At 41.7% G+C, this 19,685-nt stretch overlaps 1 protein-coding gene across 1 annotated transcript in view; it reads left to right on the forward strand.

Annotated features, from left to right (window-relative positions):
* Nucleotides 1-11,313: 11,313 nt before the first annotated feature.
* Nucleotides 11,314-19,685, forward strand: part of LOC121541110 (endothelin-converting enzyme 2) — a 60,056-nt gene continuing 51,684 nt past the window's right edge. The window contains exons 1-2 of the mRNA XM_041850090.2: nucleotides 11,314-11,409; nucleotides 12,677-12,745. Of these exons, the coding sequence (XP_041706024.2) occupies nucleotides 11,314-11,409; nucleotides 12,677-12,745 (165 nt within the window). The remainder of the gene's footprint in view (nucleotides 11,410-12,676; nucleotides 12,746-19,685) is intronic.

Genomic DNA, 19,685 nt, shown 5'->3' on the forward strand with positions numbered 1-19,685 from the left:
AGAGGGGTGTAACAGAGGTGTGAGCAGTGACGCTGCCTTTGAAGTTAAACCGGCATTTAGAGGTTAATTAGGCTGTTAGGAAGAGGTGCTGGAATGCCTGTGAACACACACACACACACACACACACACACACACACACGCACAGGTTAGATATGACAAATTACCCTGTTTGTTTCCAATAAACCTTTAAAATCCCGTAGGAAGAGGTGGTGGTTGTGTGAACATTAGACATTATAGATGTTATAGATATTAGGCAGGGTTGCAAAGAGTAAGGAGATTTCAGTTATGTGACCCCTGTTCTAATTGTTGTTTTCAAAATAACAGAATATTCACTTGTATATCAGCCGGGTTTGTATCTTGGGTAAATTTGTGTCATATTTATTTTTGGTAGTTCAGTAGTCTGAGAAAGTAGATACTATAGATATATAGATATGGGTGGCAGGTAGCTTAGTGGTTAAGAGCGTTGTGCCAGTAACCGAAAGGTCGCTGGTTCTAATCCCCGAGCCGACTAGGTGAAAAATCTGTCGATGTGCCCTTGAGCAAGGCACTGAACCCTAATTGCTCCTGTAAGTCGCTCTGGATAAGAGCATCTGCTAAAAATAATAAAAATAATAAATATATATACTGTATGTACAGTACCATTCAAAAGTTTATTTTACATTGTAGAATAATAGTGAAGACATTAAAACTATGAAATAACACATATGGAATCATGTAGTACCAGAAAAATGTTAAACAAATCAAAATGTATTTTATATTTGAGATTCTTCAAATAGCCACCCTTTGCCTTGATGACAGCTTTGTACACTCTTGGCATTCTCTCAACCAGCTTCACCTGGAATGCTTTTCCAACAGTCTTGAAGGAGTTCCCACATATGCTGAGCACTTGTTGGATGCTTTTCCTTCACTCTGCCGTCCGACTCATCCCAAACCATCTCAATTGGGTTGAGGTCGGGGGATTGTGGAGGCCAGGTCATCTGATGCAGCACTCCATCACTCTCCTTCTTGTAAAATAGCACTTACACAGCCTGGAGGTGTGTTGGGTCATTGTCCTGTTGAAAAACAAATGATAGTCCCACTAAGCCCAAACCAGATGGGATGGCGTATCGCTGTAGAATGCTGTGGTAGCCATGCTGGTTAAGTGTGCCTTGAATTGTAAATAAATCACAGTGTCACCAGCAAAGCACACACACACCATAACACCTCCTCCATGCTTTACGGTGGGAACTACACATGCGGAGATCATCCGTTCACCCACACCACGTCTCACAAAGACACGGCGGTTTGAACCAAAAATCTCCAATTTGGACTACAGACCAAAGGACAAATTTCCACCGGTCTATTCTCCATTGCTCGTGTTTCTTTGCCCAAGCAGGTCTCTTCTTATTATTGGTGTCCTTTAGTAGTGGTTTCTTTGCAGGAATTCGACCATGAAGGCCTGATTCACACATTCCCCACTGAACAGTTGATGTTGAGATGTGTGTTACTTGAACTCTGTGAAGCATTTATTTGTGCTGCAATTTCTGAGGCTGGTAACTCTAATGAACTTATCCTCTGCAGCAGAGGTAACTCTGGGTCTTCCTTTCCTGTGGTGGTCCTCATGAGAGACAGTTTTATCATAGCGCTTGATGGTTTTTGCGACTGCACTTGAAGAAACTTTCAAAGTTCTTGAAAGTTTCCGTATTGACTGACATTCTTGTCTTAAAGTAATGATGGACTGTCGTTTCTCTTCGCTTATTTGAGCTGTTCTTGCCATAATATGGAATTGGGCTATCTTCTGTATACCCCCCTACCTTGTCACAACACAACTGATTGGCTGAAACGCATTAAGAAATTCCATAAATTAACTTAAGAAGGCACACCTGTTAATTGAAAGGCATTCCAGGTGACTACCTCATGAAGCTGGTTAAGAGAATGCCAAGAGTGTGCAACGCTATCAAGGCAAAGGGGGGCTATTTGAAAAATCTCAAATATATTTTGATTTGTGTAACACATTTTTGGTTACTACATGATTCCATATGTGTTATTTCATAGTTTTGATGTCTTCACTGTTATTCTACAATGTAAACATTTTTGAATGAGTAGGTGTGTCCAAACATTTGACTGATAGTGTATATAAAACGTGACGAGTACTGAGGATACGAAGAGGCAGGTAAAGGTTTACTTAACAATGAGAAAGAATAACAAAGAGCGAGTAAACGACACAACGCTAACAATCACACACAACACAACACTGAACAGTCCAGGGCTATATAGTGGTGGTGATGAGATGATAATAATAATAATATAATAATATGCCATTTAGCAGACGCTTTTATCCAAAGCGACTTACAGTCATGCGTGCATACATTTTTGTGTATGGGTGGTCCCGGGGATCGAACCCACTACCTTGGCGTTACAAGCGCTGTGCTCTACCAGTTGAGCTACAGAGGACCATGATGAGGTGCAGGTGCGCTGGAGGTGATTAGGGTGTGTTGGGTTTCCATTCCTGTGTTGCCGAGGTGGTGCGCTCAGACCGGTGGCTCAGTAGACCGGCGAATCAGAGCGCCGGAGGGGAGCAACGGGAGGGGAAATGACATAAAAACTGATTTTGGTTCATCAGATTCCTCTTCAAGGGCAATTCTGCCATTATCTCCAGCAGAATACCAATGTCTACATATGTGAAAATGCCGTGTTTCCATGATTTGTGGTTAAAAAGATGAGAAGGGTCCAAAAAAATGATTCTCTGTGATATGACAGGGTAGGATTAAAAGTAAGAAATCAGTGATTTTCAAAACCTGCAACGGGTTTCTAGCCAGAGGGAGGGTATTTTCTTGATCCCCACCGCGAATCTCATTGTGTTTGAAAATCACTCTTTTTAAAATGTTTAAAGTTTTGATGATCTCATCTGGTAGTACTTTTGAACTTTATATATATTTTCTACAAAAGTAGAAATGCGCCATTTTCACATATGTAGACACTAGTATTGTGCCGGAGATAATGAAATGCGTCAGAAACATTTATTCTAGTTTCACAATTTACTACAAAGTGCAAATAGGGATCATTTTGGTAATAAAGTCAGTCTTGTTCAAAACGGAGTATTGAACCTCAGTGCGTCACAAGGAGTAAATCAAGGTTGGGTTTTATATTACAATTATGTCAACAAATCATGCCCCCTTTTGCCAAGCTCCATGTGCAAATCGCCCCTCCACCCACTTCGCTTCCATTCTTTGAATGGGGCTCTGTTGTTTTATCACCCCCAATGCATTCAAAGGATCACGGGCCCTATACGTATTGACCATGCCTCCACAGCCAAAGTTCTATGATTTGCATGTCCTGTCGAAGGACCCTAGCTAGTATGCGGAATAATGTCAAAGTGAAATTATGTCACGGGCCCTATACGGATTGACCATGCCTCCACAGCCAAAGTTCTATGCTTTGCATGTCCTGTCGAAGGACCCTAGCTAGTATGCGGAATAATGTCAAAGTGAAATTATGTTTATTTAAAAAAATTTAACAAATTAATTTCAAATTACAAGCTGAAATGTCTTGAGTCAATAAGTATTCAACCCCTTTGTTATGGCAAGCCTAAATAAGTTTCAAATGACTACCTCATCTCTGTACCCCACACATAGAATTATCTGTAAGGTCCCTCAGTCGAGCAGTGAATTTCAAACACAGATTCAACCAGAAAGACCAGGTAGGTTTTTCCAATGCCTCGCAAAGAAGGACACCCATTGGTAGATAAAAAAAAAAAAAAAAAGCTGACATTTAATATCCCTTTGAGCATGGTTAAGTTATGAATTATACTTTGGATGTTGTATTAATACATCCAGTCACTACAAAGATTCAGACTTCCTTCCTAACTCAGTTGCTGGAGAGAAAGGAAACCACTCAGGGATTTCACCATGAGGCCAATGGTGACTTTAAAACAGTTACAGAACTGTGGCCTCTTGCCCCTTCATCGCACTTCACCTCCTCCACATAGGAGATTTGCTGTACAGCCCTGATCCTTGACACCTCAACCTCTTTCAACACTCAGGGAATTCGGAAATCTGATCCCCACCACAGTTGCAACATTTTACATTCACAGACTCTTCAATAACATATTCCTTCCGTCTGCAAACACTTGACACATGGCCAAACTTTTTACACTTCTTGCATTGTATCGGGTTTTGTACAAACGCTCTTACCGTGTATCTTATATATCCCAACTTTACATAGGGTGGTAAATACTCATCAAACATTGATAATACAGATAAACTTAGCTCCTTTTTCCCATTCTCCATACGGGTCAAGCGATGTGCATGAACTACTCCTGGAATTTTTAGCCTAAGTTATTGATTATCAATGTCCAACGGGACGCCAGCGATAACACCTTTTACCGGTGCCCTGCTCCGAAAATCAAAACTGTTCACTTCATGCGTCGATAATTCCGCAAGCCACAATGCACGCTCCTTTTCTTCTTTAGATACACACGATATCAACACCATACCACACCTGGTTACTTTGAATGCATCCACTTTTCCCAACGCCTCGTGACTTCAAAAAGGTTTCCCAAATAAACATCCTTATCCAAAAAACTATTTTAGCCCTTTTTGTTCCATTCTTGGACTTCCCTGTTGTCCACTCACCTTTCTCGCTAACACACTCGACGTGCTTTCAGCTTCAAACGACACTTCTGCTTCCGCCATCTCATTCCCCACTCCTTAACGTTTAAAGCACATTTTTGCTTGATCCAGAAATGTGGCCGGAGGCTCCGTATGGAGGGTGGTACGCAATTGAGGAGCCTCCGGAGGCATGTAGAGGCAAAATTTAGCTCCGTACCGCATTGCCGGATGGCTCCGTATAGCTCCGCATTGACATGATTGGTTGACGGTAGGTAGGACGGGAGATCCTGTATAAACACAAACTCACTTCCTTGGCAACAACCAGTTGCCAATGTTATACGTCAATCAAGAGATCTGGATACACTTATTGTGAAGAAGGTGGATTTTGTAGCATTTATAGCCACAGTTATTCATTTTACTGAAAGAGTGTCCAAGAAGTCCAAGAAAATGGACATCATTATATCTGCCGCCGAGACGTTTTTGGGCCTCCAAGACTTAACGGCAGAAGCACTGCAAGGACTACTGTCGCCCGGAAATGTCCCGCCATCACAGGATCCTTCTGAGCCTGTGTAGGGACCTGATTAAAACAGTAAAGCAGGCTGATTTAGTTTAATTAACATTTTATTACTGATAGTTTGTATGGAATTTTTTATAAATTTTTTACCCTGCATTTTTTCCTTTTTGGATCCTTATTATTCACCTGTACAGTAGGTGGCGGAATGCCCATATAAATGTTGCGAATGCCATTATACCAAAGAAGAAGATGAAGAAGAAGGAGTGCATCCCAGACACTGGGAGATGAGTTCATCTTTCAGCAAGACAATAACCTAAAACACAAGGCCAAATCTACACTGGAGTTGCTTATCAAGAAGACTGTGAATGTGGACGAGTTACAGTTTTGACTTGAATCTACTTGAAAATCTATGGCAAGACCTGAAAATGGTTGTCTAGCAATGATCAACAGCAAATTTGACAGAGCTTGAAGAATTTGGATAAACATGTTATAAATTGATTTGCATTTTAATGAGGGAAATAAGTATTTGACCCCTCTGCAAAACATGACTTAGTACTTGGTGGCAAAACCCTTGTTGGCAATCACAGAGGTCAGACGTTTCTTGTAGTTGGCCACCAGGTTTGCACACATCTCAGGAGGGATTTTGTCTCACTCTTCTTTGCAGATCTTCTCCAAGTCATTAAGGTTTCGAGGCTGACGTTTGGCAACTCGAACCTTCAGCTCCCTCCACAGATTTTCTATGGGATTAAGATCTGGAGACTGGCTAGGCCACTGCAGGACCTAATGTGCTTCTTCTTGAGCCACTCCTTTGTTGCCTTGGCCGTGTGTTTTGGATCATTGTCATGCTGGAATACCCATCCACGACCCATTTTCAATGCCCTGGCTGAGGGAAGGAGGTTCTCACCCAAGATTTGACGGTACATGGCCCCGTCCATCGTCCCTTTGATGCAGTGAAGTTGTCCTGTCTCCTTAGCAGAAAAACACCCCCAAAGCATAATGTTTCCACCTCCATGTTTGACGGTGGGGATGGTGTTCTTGGGGTCATAGGCAGCATTCCTCCTCCTCCAAACACGGCGAGTTGAGTTGATGCCAAAGAGCTCGATTTTGGTCTCATCTGACCACAACACTTTCACCCAGTTCTCCTCTGAATCATTCAGATGTTCATTGGCAAACTTCAGACGGCCCTGTATATGTGCTTTCTTGAGCAGGGGGACTTTGCGGGCGCTGCAGGATTTCAGTCCTTCACGGCGTAGTGTGTTACCAATTGTTTTCTTGGTGACTATGGTCCCAGCTGCCTTGAGATCATTGACAAGATCCTCCAGTGTAGTTCTGGGCTGATTCCTCACCGTTCTCATGATCATTGCAACTCCACGAGGTGAGATCTTGCATGGATCCCCAGGCCGAGGGAGATTGACAGTTATTTTGTGTTTCTTCCATTTGCGAATAATCTCACCAACTGTTGTCACCTTCTCACCAAGCTGCTTGGCTATGGTCTTGTAGCCCATTCCAGCCTTGTGTAGGTCTACAATATTGTCCCTGACATCCTTGGAGAGCTCTTTGGTCTTGGCCATGGTGGAGAGTTTGGAATCTGTTTAATTGATTGCTTCTGTGGACAGGTGTCTTTTATACAGGTAACAAGCTGAGATTAGGAGCACTCTCTTTAAGAGTGTGCTCCTAATCTCAGCTTGTTACCTGTATAAAAGACACCTGGGAGCCAGAAATCTTTCTGATTGAGAGGGGGTCAAATACTTATTTCCCTCAGTAAAATGCAAATCAATTTATAACATTTTTGACATGCGTTTTCTGGATTTTTTTGTTGTTATTCTGTCCCTCAACGTTCAAATAAACCTACCATTAAAATTATAGACTGATAATTTATTTGTCAGTGGGCAAACGTACAAAATCAGCAGGGGATCAAATACTTTTTTTTCCTCACTGTATCTTTTGATAAAGCGAGGCGGGCTAGCTAACGTTAGCTAGTGTCAGTGAGGCAGGCTAGCTAATGTTTTAGCTAATGTTAGCGTAGCTAGATAACTAGCTAGCTAGCTACCTCATTACAACTTAGTTAGGTCGTAACTAATACAAGTTTATTTTGTCTTGTTTAGATACTGCTGGTTAAGTAACGTTTTCATTTGATAAAGCTTGTGAGGCAGGCTAACAGCTACAGGCTAGCTAGCTAAATTAGCCTACAAGTCGGATTTGCAAGTTAGTTCGTAGCTCATACAAGTGTAGTCTGTATTGTCTAGGGAAAAACTAAGTAATGGATGCAGCTATCATGGTAGCTAACTCATGTCTAAGTCTGAATAATATAGTGAACTAGGAGAAACAAACTGTAATGCTACCATAGCCACAAAATCAAGATTGGCTATATCATAACAATTCATGTGCTTTTTGGTCTAAATTTAAGGTTAAGATTAGATACAAGGTTAGCAGTGTGGTTAAGGTTAGGTTTAAAATCACATTTTAAGAAGATAAATTATAGAAATAGGTGAGCTTTATGACTGTGTGGCAACTAGTGACGACCTAGAATTTGCTTAACCCGTTTATTGCCCTGATGACACAGACGGCTTCATCAACAACAGTAATGTGTGTTACGCCTATGTGAAAAGTTGTATTAAAAAATGCCCAGTTTGATAAAACTAGTAGGTTAATTACCCAGCCAAGCAGATACAAGTAGTAGAGTAATTTTGGTTGTGAAGTGCATTATCAAAAAGTTTTGTCCTTTCTTTATAACAAAATGCAATTTACCACTTGGCTGTCTACTGTATCACCCTGTCACATGCCCTCTCAGTCAACACCACCTCATAAGATGAGGAAGTACATTATTTATGAGGATTGCCTGCTGCAGTTGTTTGAGAGATGTCCAGTTTGCAGCCGAACATGCAACATAGAGAAGACCAGCAAGGGGACCCTCAGCATCACGCAGACATGCCCTCGCTGTGAGCATTCCTATAAATGGAACAGGGAGGACCATTAAATCAGGTTGGTGAAATTTGACATGTTCAAAGGTCAAAACAGTTTCGAGTTTTGTCCCAATTCACCTTCATAACCTAGCCTGGTAGAACCAGTCTGATTGTGGCGTACAGTGCCTTGCAAAGGTATTCATCCCCCTTGGCGTTTTTCCTATTTTGTTGTATTAGAACCTGCAATTTAAATTGATTTTTTATTTGGATTTCAGGTAATGGACATATACAAAATTGTCCAAATTGGTGAAGTGAAATGAAAAAAATAACTTGTTTCAAAAAGTTCTAAAAAATAAATAATGGAAAACTGGTGCGTGCATATGTATTCACCCCTTTGCTATGAAGTCCCTAAATAATATCTGGTGCAACCAAATACCTTCAGAAGTCACAAAATTGGTTAAATAAAGTCCACCTGTGTGCAATCTAAGTGTCACATGTTCTGTCACATGATCTCAGTATATACAGTGGGGGAAAAAAGTATTTAGTCAGCCACCAATTGTGCAAGTTCTCCCACTTAAAAAGATGAGAGAGGCCTGTAATTTTCATCATAGGTACATGTCAACTATGACAGACAAAATGAGAAAAAAAATCCAGAAAATCACATTGTAGGATTTTTAATGAATTTATTTGCAAATTATGGTGGAAAATAAGTATTTGGTCAATAACAAAAGTTTCTCAATACTTTGTTATATACCCTTTGTTGGCAATGACACAGGTCAAACGTTTTCTGTAAGTCTTCACAAGGTTTTCACACACTGTTGCTGGTATTTTGGCCCATTCCTCCATGCAGATCTCCTCTAGAGCAGTGATGTTTTGGGGCTGTCGCTGGGCAACACGGACTTTCAACTCCCTCCAAAGATTTTCTATGGGGTTGAGATCTGGAGACTGGCTAGGCCACTCCAGGACCTTGAAATGCTTCTTACGAAGCCACTCCTTCGTTGCCCGGGCAGTGAGTTTGGGATCATTGTCATGCTGAAAGACCCAGCCACGTTTCATCTTCAATGCCCTTGCTGATGGAAGGAGGTTTTCACTCAAAATCTCACGATACATGGCCCCATTCATTCTTTCCTTTACACAGATCAGTCGTCCTGGTCCCTTTGCAGAAAAACAGCCCCAAAGCATGATGTTTCCACCCCCATGCTTCACAGTAGGTATGGTGTTCTTTGGATGCAACTCAGCATTCTTTGTCCTCCAAACACGACGAGTTGAGTTTTGACCAAAAAGTTCTATTTTGGTTTCATCTGACCATATTACATTCTCCCAATCCTCTTCTGGATCATCCAAATGCACTCTAGCAAACTTCAGACGGGCCTGGACATGTACTGGCTTAAGCAGGGGGACACGTCTGGCACTGCAGGATTTGAGTCCCTGGCGGCGTAGTGTGTTACTGATGGTAGGCTTTGTTACTTTGGTCCCAGCTCTCTGCAGGTCATTCACTAGGTCCCCCCGTGTGGTTCTGGGATTTTTGCTCACCGTTCTTGTGATCATTTTGACCCCACGGGGTGAGATCTTGCGTGGAGCCCCAGATCGAGGGAGATTATCAGTGGTCTTGTATGTCTTCCATTTCCTAATAATTGCTCCCACAGTTGATTTCTTCAAACCAAGCTGCTTACCTATTGCAGATTCAGTCTTCCCAGCCTGGTGCAGGTCTACAATTTTGTTTCTGGTGTCCTTTGACAGCTCTTTGGTCTTGGCCATAGTGGAGTTTGGAGTGTGACTGTTTGAGGTTGTGGACAGGTGTCTTTTATACTGATAACAAGTTCAAACAGGTGCCATTAATACAGGTAACGAGTGGAGGACAGATGAGCCTCTTAAAGAAGAAGTTACAGGTCTGTGAGAGCCAGAAATCTTGCTTGTTTGTAGGTGACCAAATACTTATCTTCCACCATAATTTGCAAATAAATTCATACTTTTTTTCCCCACTGTATACACCTGTTCTGAAAAGCCCCAGAGTCTGCAACACCACTAAGAAAGGGGCACCACCAAGCAAGCGGCACCATGAAGACCAAGGAGCTCTCCAAACAGGTCAGGGACAAAGTTGTGGAGAAGTACTGATCAGGGTTGGGTTATAAAAAATATCAGAAACTTTGAACATCCCACGGAGCACCATTAAATCCATTATTAAAAACTGGAAAGAATATGGCACCACAACAAACCTGCCAAGAGAGGGCTGCCCACCAAAACTCACGGACCAGGCAAGGAGGCCATTAATCAGAGAGGCAACAAAGAGACCAAAGATAACCCTGAAGGAGCTGCAAAGCTCCACAGCAGAGATTGGAGTATCTGTCCATAGGACCACTTTAAGCAGTACACTCCACAGAGCTGGGCTTTACGGAAGAGTGGCCAGAAAAAAAGCCATTGCTTAAAGAAAAAAATAAGCAAACACGTTTGGTGTTCGCCAAAAGGCATGTGGGAGACTCCCCAAACATATGGAAGAAGGTACTCTGGTCAGATTAGACTAAAATTTAGCTTTTTGGCCATCAAGGAAAACTCTATGTCTGGCGCAAACCCAACAACTCTCATCACCCCGAGAACACCATCCCGGGAAGGGACTGGGAACCTGGTCAGAATTGAAGGAATGATGGATGGCGCTAAATACAGGGAAATTCTTGAGGGAAACCTGTTTCAGTCTTCCAGAGATTTGAGACTGGGACGGAGGTTCACCTTCCAGCAGGACAATGACCCTAAGCATACTGCTAAAGCAACACTCGAGTGGTTTAAGGGGAAACATTGAAATGTCTTGGAATGGCCTAGTCAAAGCCCAGACCTCAATCCAATTGAGAATCTGTGGTATGATTTAAAGATTGCTGTACACCAGCGAAACCCGTCCAACTTGAAGGAGCTGGAACAGTTTTGCCTTAAAGAATGGGCAAAAATCCCAGTGGCTAGATGTGCTTATAGAGACATACCACAAGAGACTTGCAGCTGTAATTATTTATTGTTTGTTTCACACACAAAACATTTTTGCATCTTCAAAGTGATAGGCATGTTGTGTAAATCAAATGATACAAACCCCCCAAAAATCAAATTTAATTCCAGGTTTAAGGCAACAAAATAGGAAAAATGCCAAGGGGGGTGAATACTTTCGCAAGCCACTGTATACCATTCAATTTCACATCACTTATCATGATATCTGAAGTTAAATAGAAAGGTGAATGCAGCAATCAGGTTGGTTCCACCATGCTAATCATAACCACCATTGATAATATAATCAGTGCTCCAAGTGTGTGACCGACCAGTTTCTTCGATGAGGGGCCAGGAGCTGATCTACGCTGCCATGCCCATCAATGGGGCGCTGGCAAAGACCTTACCTCCAGCCTCACCTCTTGCCTGCTCACCAACGGTTGTCGATGGAGAGACCAGAATTAAGTAGGTTTAGTCTGATCTGTTCATACATCAACATAGTATACTGTATGTTTGTTTGTCTGATATCACCTATCCTAACAGCCATTGGTTATAGACCAGTGACTGTGTATGTGTTCACAGATGCATCTATGGAGCCAGCACTTGGAGACTTGCAAGATGATGTGATGGAGTCCAGACTGACAGAAGGGCTTGATACTAATGTCTCTAAATGGAGAGAGACCTGGCACTTGGCATACACATTACTAGACAACTTTTACTTGTATTGTCATTTTTTTTTTATTGAATTGAATGGTATCAGTCAATATGAGGAGGGAGAAACCCTGTGTATTCTGCACCAGGATCAAGGAACTCCTGTTGTATACTAGACACCACACAGGAAGGCATAGCCACGGGAAGTAGGGTTGCTGAGGGTGCTGGAGCACCCCCTGAAAAATCGGAATAAAAAATATAGACATTAAAAAAATACATTTAAAATGTAGGAAATGTTTTTTCTCTCACAAAAGTAGTGCACTGGGCCTTACTAGTCCTGTATTAGTGGACCGATATAGCCGTCTGTAGCGCATGCAAACATTTTTTTTTATGTATACCACAACCTCTCATTTACTTACGTAAAAATGTATGTATTTCATTTTCAATCTATTTGCTAAAGATTCTACAAATATGTTTTGACTTTGTCATTATGGCATATTGTGTGTAGATGGGTGAGGAAAAAAATCATTTTAATCTATTTTGAATTCAGGCTGTAACACAACAAAATGTGGAATAAATCAAGCTGGGTGGCTAGCTAGCTAGCTATGCTATTAGACTGTTCCTAGCTAATGGTCATTATACGTACAGGCTTTGTCTCTTAGTGGCTATCTCTAGATATTTTTGACAAATGTAATTCATATTCAACAGACATCTCCATTTGTGTGAATGCGTCTGAAGACGGGTGCATTCCTTAGTGAAGACCATAGTCAACCATAACCGTAGCTAAATGTTTTGCAAGGGAAACCAGATTATTCTCTCCACGTTTCAATCCATTTGCACTGTGGCATTGGAGAGAAAATGTTGCTGTATTCGAGCTAATTTCCTGCAATTCTACACATTTTGTCATGGGGCAGAGAGATGTTTTGTTGTTGCAGCTTTAAAGCTAATATCCTTCAATTCTACACATTTTCCCATGAGGCAGAGAGAAAACCTTGCACATGTATATCTTAAATTGCAGTACCTCGGACCCCACAGAATCCCTGAATAGCCTATAGAGACGTGTGGCGGGTGCACGCGGAAGCAACACTGTGCGCACGACACCGACGGAGCTCTCAAACAAACAGGTATTACAATGAATGAAATTCGCAGAAGAAGACACTCTTTTATAAAGTGAAATGAAATAGTACTTGAGTCCGTGTTGCCGCTAACAGCACAAACGAATGGTGTAGTCCTACATTTAATGCAACGGCAGTAATGGAGTTTGTAGAAATTGAAATGTTTGTACTTGGCGCATGTGGGGAATTGAGAACGTAGTTTGAAGTGTTCGATAGAGTAGCGAGGACATTATTCTATATGTTTGCGGGAAAATATTCTATATGTCTGCGGAAAAGCACTGTGTGTAGTAGTCTGAATCAGCCGGTAATATACAATTCATTGATATAGGCTACAGCTTGAAACTTATGCCTACAAAATCGTGTAAATGTTCCTTACAAGCCAGAATGTTAAATAAAATGACATTTAAGTTTACGGATTGTTTGTTCGGTTTGTCCTTCAGCTGCTTGTAATTTGAGACAAAATATCAACAGGAAAGTATTGTTTACCCGACTTTTTAGAGCGCCGGTAGGTAGCCATATGGTTCGGTTCGGAACCCGAGTAAAACTAGTTTTATTGCATTTGCTCAGAAAAATTTATTTTTGGACCTGAATGCCAAAACATTCAAGAGATAAAGGTGCTCAAAGTTGACCCATTTTGCATACCATACCATGAGACATCCATGTCTTCATCACTAGAAAAGATACTGTTGAGTTTGATATAATTGAAACGCTTAGTGTCAAACTATTTTATTATTTATTTAAAAAAAAAGTGTTTTAATAAATTGTATTTTTTAAACCTTTAAGGTCAATTATTTTAAAACGTGTAAATTCAGACTTGTTTCATATTTGCATATGTTAGCCTGATGACTCACACTAAATTATTCCGCTGCTCTGTAGTTCACAACATACTTTAGTCTTCGTCGATGAGGTTTAAGGGCGGTTGGCATCTAATTTGTTGCATTACCGCTACCTACTAGACTGGAGGACAACTCCCTTATATTTTGCTTGAAAAATACAATTAAAAATTAATACCCTACCATCTAACACTACTCTCACAAATTCAAAATGATTATTAATAATTAACACCACTCCACTATTTAAATATATTCATTCCTACCTCATGCCCTCAACCTGAGATGATGGAACATCACCACTTAACACTCCCTGTAACTCTTCTGATGTCAAGTCTCACACACCCAAATACCTCTCTGCAGCAGCCACCACAACCTCAATTTTCTTAGACTTACGTTCCATCCCTGCAGTACAATTAATAACCATTGCTATAAACGCTAAAAATCCAATCTTACTGAAACATATATCACTTGTTGTCCTATCCCTCTGCATTGGTACATCTCTACTACTCTCACCACTCCTCCCCCTTGACCCATCTTCATCTGCTTTCTTCACTGCCTCAGCATATGACAACTTCTTCACTACTCTTACCATGGAAACCTCAACCTGCCTCTCACACAGGACATTTCTGATCCCCAGCCCCATGGGCACCCCTACAATTAGCACATACCACTACTTTCCCCAATGCTACACATTCCTTTGTCTCATGCCCTTCTGCACACTTCTCACACCTTGGAACCTCCCTCCTACACACTGCTGCCACATGCCCATAAGTTTGACACCTGTAACATCGTAATGTATTCGGCACATAAGCTCGTACAGGATAACTTATATACCCTAACTTCACTTTATCAGGCAAAGACTCAACTTCAAAACTCAAAAGAACAGACAATGACTCCTCTGTTTCCCCACTCTCGACCCCCTGTTTGTGTCGCACCAAACGACGAGCATCACACACACCGGGAATCTTCCCCTTCAGTTGGTCAACTTTTACATTTACTGCTACCCCAGTAATCACTCCTTTCAATGGCGCCCTTTTCTTGAGAGCGAAACAATTCACCATTCTTTCCCCCATTTGTTTAACTCTGAGCGCCTTCTCCCTCTGCCCAACAGAAACACAAACAATTATCACTAGACCACTTCTGGTTACCCTCACCGATTCCACTTTACCCAATGCTCTTTCCACCCATCTTGAAACCACAAATGGATCAGCCAAAAGGCAAGTCTCCACTTTTTCCAAAAACGTCACTCCTACTGTCACGGACTCATCTTCATCCTGACCCTCTGTGCAATCCTCGGCCTCAGAGTACTTCACCACACCTTCCACCTCCGATACTTCACCCTCATTCACTTCCATTTCTCCTCCTGTCTTCAGCTCACTTTGCTTACATTTCCTACCATTCTTCTTTAACAAACCTTCTCCCATTTTTAACAGACTCAAGCTCAGTCTTCCTCGCTCTCTCTCTTAGACCTCCTCTGCCTCTCTTTTTCCCTCCATTCCTCCTCCGTCATCCAGGTATACGTTTCCTTATGATAATACTGCACTTCTCCTGACATACATCTGTTTCTTGCTTTCTCAAGGGACTCCATTTACCTTCCTAATCTCCCTTTCTACACTTATTCATAGTGCTTTCGATAAAATATGAGCAATAAACTTCAGTCCTTCTTCGCTACCTGGGCGTCCTTTGCTCAAACTCTCCCTTTGAAAACCTCATACAGTGGGGGAAAAAAGTATTTAGTCAGCCACCAATTGTGCAAGTTCTCCCACTTAAAAAGATGAGAGGCCTGTAATTTTTATCATAGGTACACGTCAACTATGACAGACAAAATGAGGAAAAAAAATCCAGAAAATCACATTGTAGGATTTTTAATGAATTTATTTGCAAATTATGGTGGCAAATAAGTATTTGGTCAATAACAAAAGTTTCTCAATACTTTGTTATATACCCTTTGTTGGCAATGACACAGGTCAAACGTTTTCTGTAAGTCTTCACAAGGTTTTCACACACTGTTGCTGGTATTTTGGCCCATTCCTCCATGCAGATCTCCTCTAGAGCAGTGATGTTTTGGGGCTGTCGCTGGGCAACACAGACTTTCAACTCCCTTCAAAGATTTTCTATGGGGTTGAGATCTGGAGACTGGCTAGGCCACTCCAGGACCTTGAAATGCTTCTTGCGAAGCCACTCCTTCGTTGCCCGGGCGGTGTGTTTGGGATCATTGTCATGCTGAAAGACCCAGCCACGTTTCATCTTCAATGCCCTTGCTGATGGAAGGAGGTTTTCACTCAAAATCACACGATACATGGCCCCATTCATTCTTTCCTTTACACGGATCAGTCGTCCTGGTCCCTTTGCAGAAAAACAGCCCCAAAGCATGATGTTTCCACCCCCATGCTTCACAGGAGGTATGGTGTTCTTTGGATGCAACTCAGCATTCTTTGTCCTCCAAACACAACAAGTTCTATTTTGGTTTCATCTGACCATATGACATATGCCATTCTCCCAATCCTCTTCTGGATCATCCAAATGCACTCTAGCAAACTTCAGACGGGCCTGGACATGTACTGGCTTAAGCAGGGGGACACGTCTGGCACTGCAGGATTTGAGTCCCTGGCGGCGTAGTGTGTTACTGATGGTAGGCTTTGTTACTTTGGTCCCAGCTCTCTGCAGGTCATTCACTAGGTCCCCCCGTGTGGTTCTGGGATTTTTGCTCACCGTTCTTGTGATCATTTTGACCCCACGGGGTGAGATCTTGCGTGGAGCCCCAGATCGAGGGAGATTATCAGTGGTCTTGTATGTCTTCCATTTCCTAATAATTGCTCCCACAGTTGATTTCTTCAAACCAAGCTGCTTACCTATTGCAGATTCAGTCTTCCCAGCCTGGTGCAGGTCTACAATTTTGTTTCTGGTGTCCTTTGACAGCTCTTTGGTCTTGGCCATAGTGGAGTTTGGAGTGTGACTGTTTGAGGTTGTGGACAGGTGTCTTTTATACTGATAACAAGTTCAAACAGGTGCCATTAATACAGGTAACGAGTGGAGGACAGAGGAGCCTCTTAAAGAAGAAGTTACAGGTCTGTGAGAGCCAGAAATCTTGCTTGTTTGTAGGTGACCAAATACTTATTTTCCACCATAATTTGCAAATAAATTCATAAATCCTACAATGTGATTTTCTCGATTTTTTTTTCTTCTTAATTTGTCTGTCATAGTTGACGTGTACCTATGATGAAAATTACAGGCCTCATCTTTTTAAGTGGGAGAACTTGCAAAATTGGTGGCTGACTAAATACTTTTTTTCCCAACTGTACTTTAGTCTGAGACCGTCATCATTGAAGTTGTTTGTGGTGCACGGGGGGCACAAGGGGTGTTCTACAAAAGTCATCATCGATTGGATCATCTCTAACCAATCAGAGTATCAAAGCAAATTACGAATTTTCAAACTGCTGCTTTACTCACATGTGTTCTGGGTCTGGCCCAGCCCATCGATTTCTGGACCAACCAGATGGCCCAAATGTGTTCGCATTTGGTGAATGGTCGGGGAGGTACTCAGATCCACACTCATTGGGCGGATTCGATTATGCTGAGCACCGGGGGCACCATGACATGAATGGGCAAAAGTGGTGAGGGAGGAGCGCCCTTCTCCAAATCATACAGTAAACTGCGCTGCTTGGTGATATTGTCAACAAGGCAGCATAATGCTTCATCCAGAAAATGTGTTTGAATTTTCAAACTACATTTCATTGGGAAGGCAGATGAAGCGTTTTTATCAAAAGCAATCACTTTTGCATGTGGAAACACAGAATCCTACTCATTACTCCTCGCGCTTAATTACGTCACTTTTGTTTTGCGCCGACTTCACCGTGGGCTTTGAACAGGGCACCTGGCTCACGCCCGGGAGGCAGCCCGGTTCCAAAATGAATGCCATCAACTTTCACCCACCGCAAAACATGCATACCTAGGCAGGCGCCCGGGCCATATTAATCTAATCCCCTCATTGTGGAGAAGACCATAACGTCCGTGGCCGTAGCGTTTGGCCGGAGCAAGGAGTCTAGGTAGGCAGGCAAATATGTTGTAGCTTAGACCCTATTTCACATTATCTGAGGTTTTTGTGTTGTGCCAGCCATCGGTTGAGACAACATACTTTGGGTGTCATTGCAATCATATAAATATAATTCATAGAAAGGACATATCCCTTCAGACAATTGCAATTGAGCTGTTACACCATTAAAACTTACATTGAAATTACTTCTAATTACTACCACAAAGATGACCACTGGTCCACCCGCGGTCGAATGTCAACTTAAATGGTCATGTATATTCTATTATCTATATTTCTATTATTTCAATAGAATAGTTTTCCTATTGAGGATTGACAGTATAATTTAAAACAACAGATATTCCCATTCAAGTCAACATTCTCTGATGTGTGGACCTCCAACCATGTTTGTGGTGTCATTTGAAAGTAGACATTTCAATTTGATTCCCATTTTAGTACATTTATCAGCCAAAACATTACACCCACCCTGTATTCAAGAGCATTTTGTCTCAACAGATGGCAGGCACAACACAAAAACCTTAGGTTATGTAATATAGGGTCTATGCTACAACATACGAGAATTTGAAAAAAATAAGTGTTTTCAAATAAATACTAATGAAAACATTTCCCCAGAAATTATAAAATAGTTTGACAACCCTGTTTGTAAGCTTTTAAATGATATCAATCTGAACCGTTTATCTTTTCCACTAATGAAGACATGGATGTCTCATGGTATGGTGCAGTATATATATATTTATAAGAGGAATGGGGATTTTCTACATTTTAGAATAATAGTGAAGACATCAAAACTGAAATTACACATATGGAATCATGTAGTAACCAAAAAAGTGTCAAAATATATTTGAGATTCTTCTAATAGCCACCCTTTGCCTTGATGACAGCTTTGCACACTCTTGGCATTCTCTCAACCAGATTCACCTGGAATGCTTTTCCAACAGTCTTGAAGGAGTTCCCACATATGCTGAGCACTTGTTGGCTGCTTTTCCTTCACTCTGCCGTCCGACTCATCCCAAACCATCTCAATTTGGTTGAGGTTGGGGGATTGTGGAGGCCAGGTCATCTGATGCAGCACTCCATCACTCTCCTTCTTGGTAAAATAGCCCTTACACAGCCTGGAGGTGTGTTGGGTCATTGTTCTGTTGAAAAACAAATGATAGTCCCACTAAGCCCAAACCAGATGGGATGGCGTATCGCTGCAGAATGCTGTGGTAGCCATGCTGGTTAAGTGTGCCTTGAATTCTAAATAAATCACAGACAGTGTCACCAGCAAAGCACCCCCACACATAACACCTCCTCCTCCATACTTTACGGTGGGAAATACACATGCGGAGATCATCCGTTCAACCACACCGCGTCTCACAAAGACACGGCAGTTGAAACCAAAAATCTCAAATTTTGACTCCAGACCAAAGGATACATTCCCACCGGTTGCTCGTGTTTCTTGGCCCAAGCAAGTCTCTTCTTATTGGTGTCCTTTAGTAGTGGTTTATTTGCAGCAATTTGACCATGAAGGCCTGATTCACACAGTCCCCTCTGAACAGTTGATGTTGAGATGTGTCTGTGACTTGAACTCTGTGAAGCATTTATTTGGGCTGCAATTTCTGAGGCTGGTAACTCTAATGAACTTATCCTCTGCAGCAGAGGTAACTGGGTCTTCCATTCCTGTGGCGGTCCTCATGAGAGCCAGTTTCATCATAGCGCTTGATGGTTATTGCGACTGCACTTGAAGAAACTTGTCACAACACAACTGATTGGCTCAAACGCATTAAGAAGGAAAGAAATTCCACAAATTAACTTTTAAGAAGGCACACCTGTTAATTGAAATGCATTCCAGGTGACTACCTCATGAAGCTGGTTAAGAGAATGCCAAGAGTGTGCAAAGCTGTCATCAAGGCAAAGGGTGGCTATTTGAATAATATCAAATATCAAATATATTTTGATTTGTTTAACATTTTATTGGTTACTACATTATTCCATATGTTTTATTTCATAGTTTTGATGTCTTCGCTATTATTCTACAATGTAGAAAATTGCAAAAATAAAGAAAAACCCTTGAATGAGTAGG

This window comes from Coregonus clupeaformis, chromosome 27 (genome assembly GCF_020615455.1).
Source record: "Coregonus clupeaformis isolate EN_2021a chromosome 27, ASM2061545v1, whole genome shotgun sequence".
NCBI classification, from domain to species: Eukaryota; Metazoa; Chordata; class Actinopteri; order Salmoniformes; family Salmonidae; genus Coregonus; species Coregonus clupeaformis.